The sequence below is a fragment of the Colossoma macropomum genome, unplaced genomic scaffold (assembly GCF_904425465.1).
Source record: "Colossoma macropomum unplaced genomic scaffold, Colossoma_macropomum, whole genome shotgun sequence".
Classification (NCBI taxonomy): Eukaryota; Metazoa; Chordata; class Actinopteri; order Characiformes; family Serrasalmidae; genus Colossoma; species Colossoma macropomum.
Window position 1 is genome coordinate 20,289,393 of NW_023494789.1, and position 6,025 is coordinate 20,295,417.

The window sequence follows — 6,025 nt, forward strand, 5'->3', positions numbered from 1 at the left end:
GCAACATGTTTCAGCAAAGTTGGGACGGGTAAATGCTGAAAAAAACCTCTGGTGGTTAATTAGCATCAGGTCAGTAACATGATTGGGTATAAAAAGAGCATCCCAGAAAGGCTGAGTCTTTCAGAAGTAAAGATGAGGAGGGGTTCACCACTCTGTGAAAGACTACATGGGCAAATAGTGCAACAATCCAAGAATAATATTTCCTAACATAAAATAGCATGAATGATTTCATCATTTACTTTACATAATATCATTAAAAGATTCAGAGAAATCTCTGTATGCAAGGGACAAGGCCAAAAACCACACCAACATTGGCTAGCCATGATCTTCTGGCCCTCAGGCAGCACTGCATTAAAAACCGACATGATTCTGTAATGGAAATCACTGCATGGGCTCAGGAACACTTTCAGAAACCATTGTCTGTGAACACAGTTCATTGCTGCATCCACATATGCAAGTTAAAACTCCACAATGCAACGAAGAAATCATATCTAAGCAGGATGCAGAAACATCACCTTCTCTGGGCCCGAGCTCATTTAAGATGAACTGAGGCAAAGTGAACTAAACTGGCCTGCCTGCAGTCCAGACCTGTCACCACTGAAACCATTTGGAGACCCTGAACTGTTGAGCAGCTGAAATCCTATATCAGGCAAAACATGCAGTTGGTCTCCTCAGTTCCCAAATGGTTACAGAGTGTTGTTTAAAGACATGGGCATATATTTTTCAAAATGCAATAGAATTTCAGTTTTTGATTTGTTGTCTTTCTACTATATCATTGCATTCTATTTTTATTTACATTTTGCACAGCATCCCAACTTTTTTGGAAACTGAGCTGTAAGTTGTTTTGTCTATTTCTCCTAGATGTTGAGGCATCTCCAGCCAGTAAGAATCCCCAGGAAGTGCGCAACTATGTGCGACAGCTGTCTGTGATTGACAACCAGAGGACCCTATCCCAACTCTCCTTCAGACTGGAGCCAAGAAGAACCTAAGAGCCGAAATGCTCTGTGATCCCACTCTCCTCTACAGTATCTACATTTTCTTTCTTCTTTTTCTCATGCTCTCTCTCTGATACATCTCTCTATCTCTTCCTCTCTCTTTGACACACAGAAACACTCATCCATAGCCAGAAGTGGGTAGCATAGCCTAAACCAATATTCAAGTAAAAGCACTGAAATAATAACTCAAGTAAATGTAGAAGTATCTCTCCTAGTATCTTGCAGTTCAAAACCCTACTTAAAGTAGGGTACCAGTGATTTTTCAGAATGTTCGTATAATTCAGTCGTTGAGATGTAAAGAAAGTCATGTAAAGTTTGATGTAAAATGCTGCATTCTAGAGAAATTTACTGACTCAGATTTCCTTACACTGGTGGGGACAGGTGCCAGGGGTCACAATAAATGTGGCCATTTTATTTACTACCCAAAATGACCAGTGAACCTACACATCTTCTGAGTTTTTATATGTACTGTTGATGATGGTAAAATAGAGGAAAATCTGAAAATATTTGTTTGGGCACTGCATCGCCCTGTATCGCCCTACCTCTCAACCTTTAAATGTATTAAACATAAGCGTTTTAGAAAAACCTGTATCTCAAAACAATCATGAAACAATGTCTCAGGCATCAGGCAGCATGTGTAAAAATTTCACTCTTCGGACATTTGTTTCCTAACACCACCATTCCGAACAATTGTGGCTTTGTAAGTTTCTCTAGAATGCATCATTTCATACTAAACTACTCTTATGCAGCAGTTTTGAAAAATCTATTATAAAAAATCTGATCAACATCTATATGAAGTAAAGATTGTTAGCTTCTCTTCTCTATTTGATACAATCTTGGTCTAAAATAAAATAGCAAACCTCTAAAGAGGTCTAAGCAACAGTAAAGAAGTATACATGCTGTCTGTAATGGAGTAAAATGAAAAAGTTATTGACTGAAAGTTTGCATGAATGAACGGAAAGAAATGAAAGGAATGACTAAAATGCAGCAGTAAAAAGTATGTTACTTTCCTCTCAAGAAAGTTTGAAAATACTCAGCAAAATGCAAATCCAACAACATTAATATGAGTAAAGGTAACCAAGTAAATGGAACTAGCCACCTCTGTCCATAGCTTGCATACAGTGTCCACCATTAGTAAATCGAAGCTATACCTGTCAGCTGCAAAAACTGTTGAATACTTACTGTGTGTGCTACCACTGCCAATTGATCTGTGTGTATGTATAAGGGCATTCATTTCTGTCCAAATTTACGTTTTAAAATATGTGTATGCTGGGGGAGACGTGTGTTTGTACATTCAAATGCAAAACTATGAACACCCCTCGTTAAATGACATATTTTATTGATTATTATGAGTTAGTTAAAACATGCTTTACAGAGAACAATCATAAATATTACGTTTTTCCACACATTTTAAAGCAAAATCTCTATTTATTTGGTAGGTTTACAAAAAAACACAAAAAAATATATAGCTGCATTTATAGGGGTCCAAGCACTGTCAGCCTTCATTGGCACTATAAGTCTCCATTGACATCATAAGTTATTGATAAATATTAATTTTCAGTGTCTTACAAAGCTCTCAAGATACAAACCTCGCATTGCTTTAAATTGTCCTTTGCTTCAGTAAGGACAGCTCTGACAGGATTTGAACCTGAGCACCTTCTGATTGGAAGGGAGATGTTTTCATGCTGAGCCACAAGTGGCCCATGTTAACACTACATTTTTTGGGACAGTTTATTGGTAGAGAGCAATAAGGAACACCATTTTAGGGACTAGTTCCTTTCAGTTATTGTGATTATTAAGTAACATAATAGACCCTCTGTTTATCATTCTGTACAAATCTTTCAAATTTAGTTATAATAAAACAATTGCTGATATATTTGTAGCACTTTAAGTCAAACTAAGCCAGGTCGCATCAATTTGTTCAAATATTGCTGCCACACTCTGGTTAAAAGTTATGTTTTTAATAACTGTTTATCTTCAGACTCCACAGATTGTTCTAAGACAAATTTTGAGGTGATTTGATAAAAACTAAAGTAATAGCACCACCACATGGCCAACTGAGATCAAACATTATAGGCTATTAGAAAATGTCTGTGTGGACCTATTATTCAATTTGTGTGATGATTGTCCAGTGCTCTCCAAATGCCTGTTGAAATTATTTTGTCTTCTTTGTCCAGTGATTGAGTTGTCCCTAAGACCTTACTTATCAAGTGGCCCAAAGTTGCAGCATGCAAATTTTAAGCTTAATTGGCCAAGTGGCTGCTGAGAAACAGATTTTTGGTTGTTATAGTGCCCCTATTGAACTATCCTGATCTGTAGCTATTTAAGTAAATTTAGGTCCACCCAGAAAGGCTCAGTTGATATGTGGCAGCCATATTGTTTACAAATATCCAGATTTTGTAAATAAGTCTTGACCAGGAGTCTCCCATCCCATATAGATACAGTGAGGGTTTTTTTATGGAGTGATGCAAAGATTCAGATGACGAAAAAGGCCTCAGTTCAGGAGATATGGGCCAAAAATGTAAAATGTTGCTCTGTAGCGCTATCAGCAGGCCAGTTGGGCTCAATTTATTTGCTGGAGTAGTAGGTGCAAAACTACACCTATGCACCAAATTTGGTGTCTGGATCACTTACAGAGCCTACCCTACAATGTCAATAGTGTTCCATTCTCCTATGGTGCTTGGACCCGTAATGAAATATAAAATGTGCCATAACTTTTTCCAAGCCCACATTTTATGTTTATGTTTTACCAATATGTTAAATTAAAAAATAAACACTAATTTTGCTATAAAATGTGCAGAAGTAAAAGGATGTGTACTTTTTTTACTTAATCACAAAACATGTCATTTGATCAGGAATCCCAAAAGTTTTGCATACAACTGTATGTATGTGTATTTACTCCATACTAATTATTACTGCCAGTCATATCTGCAGATTTAAAAATTAACCTCATTTGCTGGCATTCGGAGAACTGATATTCAGTGTCGAATGACACATTTATTGTGTGTGCGTGTGTGTGTGTGTGTGTGTGCGCGTGCGTGTCTGTGTATTAGTGTCCTTAGATTCAACACAAAGTGTGCTAAAACAATCTGAATATGCCTTGTACTTTGAAAAGGCAGTCAAGTCATTACTATAGTAGACCATTACAGTACAGTGTAATCCTATTTTCAGTACTTGTGATACATCTGTATGTCCCTCAGAACACTACCTAGTCATAGAAGGTTTTTGAAGGTCTTTAAATACTACTTAACTGAGTTAAGGGGGGCCAGTAACTTAATGAAACATTACATGTGCAACTATGAAACATCACACTAATGATGCTTTGTTAAATCTCCAGATCTTGTGTTCTTTTATTTGAAGCCTTTTATAGTGGGCTACATCAGTATTTTTGCTCAAGGACTATTTTTATTGCTAGTATATTTCTGTGCTATCAATTTACCTCTTGCCATAGCCTGTAGCATTTTTGATGTCTTTTTGTATATTCGGACATATTTGAATATTTTTTGGTTGACATCATTTTGTTAATTTATATTTTAATGAACCTCAGAATGCCTTGTTTGTTTTCATCCTGCCTAGGAGAAAGCATCTCTTAGAAGCTGTAGAGTTCTTTATCTGTTGGAATATGCCTCTACTTACACTGTATATAGTATGATCTAAATAAACGTATTGCTCAATGCTTTCTGTCTGATTGCAACAATTTGCTGTGGCACCAAGTTATTAGGGCCCCAGATGAAATGTGAATGCTTTGTAGTACTCTGTGTGACTATGCACAAATTTTCTTTCTCTGATAAAACATGGTGGGCATCCAGGAACGTAATGCCTAGAAATACTAAATTTGCCATAAAGTGTAACTAGACCCTTACTAGTCAAGTATATGCCTCAAAGCTAACCACAATTTTTACTCCCATGGGGGTAGGGGGCAACTCAAAGACTTTATACTTGTATTGGACTAAAAACAATTTGATATTTGTCTGCAATGTATACCCACATTAACTATTATGCTTTATATTGAACTAAACTATTGTTCAGGACAGGGACGGGTCATGGTCTCACGTGGCCTTTGGGCACAAGTGTATTTAAAGGCCTCCCTCTGCCCCCTTACTCTGACAATAATGCAAAAAAATGAATTTTTAAAATGAATTCTGTGCTTCGCTGATGTCACAAAAGAGTTCATTTGCATATATCCACCTGTTCAGTCTACAGCAGTTTAGCGTGATCCACTCTTGCTGAAATTAAAAGGAGTGTTTCAGCTTGGACTGCTTTTTGAATGACTCCCAGTACAGGGCAGTCAGTAAGAACAGAGTTCAGTTAGATATAGCAGTCTTAAAGGCACAGTTACAGCTTGTTTAGTTTGAAGGAAAACAGAATAATAATCCACTTGTGTTTGTTTATGTACACTTTGAACAGTGCTGTAAAAATATAATGTAACTGAAATGAATAATTCTCTATTTGTTTCTATATTTCTGTATATTTTAGTGTTAGGAGGCTTTTAGTTATTTAAAACAGTGTATAATCATTAATTTGGTCATTACATATAACGGCTGTTTATTCATCTAATTTTTACATCTACAGCACACTGTCCCTTGTCTTTGAGCTTCCTAGGACCTTGTGGTCTAAGGGCTCCCGAGGCCAGTTCAGTAATTGATTCAGGGGTGTAAATAGTGGGGAGAAACTTAAGTGAAGGTATGAATACTGTGGTAGAATCTTAATTAAAAGTGTAAGCCAAAGATATACTTCAGTGAATGTCAATAAGACATCGACATTTAAAAATACTCAGTGCTGGCGGTCGAGCACTGAAGATCTAAATAAAAATGTTGGGAGTCAAAAGTATGTTTTTTTTCTCTTGGACATGTAATTAAGTAAGAGTACAAGTATTCACTTTTAATAGTACTTAAGTAAAGTACAAATCTTCTGTAATAGTACTTAAGTATAGTCAAAACGAACAATTACTTAAGTATTTGCCACCCCTGCCTTTGTTCAGTGAGCTTTTGCAAATGCAACTCCCGTCAGTGTCCCAGTTCCATATGTGG

At 36.6% G+C, this 6,025-nt stretch overlaps 1 protein-coding gene across 4 annotated transcripts in view; it reads left to right on the plus strand.

Moving 5' to 3' along the window:
* The window catches only part of rapgef4b (Rap guanine nucleotide exchange factor 4b), a 43,995-nt gene extending 39,324 nt beyond the window's left edge, over positions 1-4,671 (plus strand). For all 4 annotated transcript variants that reach the window (XM_036570460.1, XM_036570459.1, XM_036570461.1 and 1 more), the window contains one exon: positions 862-4,671. In XM_036570460.1, the coding sequence (XP_036426353.1) occupies positions 862-989 (128 nt within the window). In that variant the 3' untranslated portion in view covers positions 990-4,671. The remainder of the gene's footprint in view (positions 1-861) is intronic.
* The last annotated feature ends 1,354 nt before the right edge of the window (positions 4,672-6,025 follow it).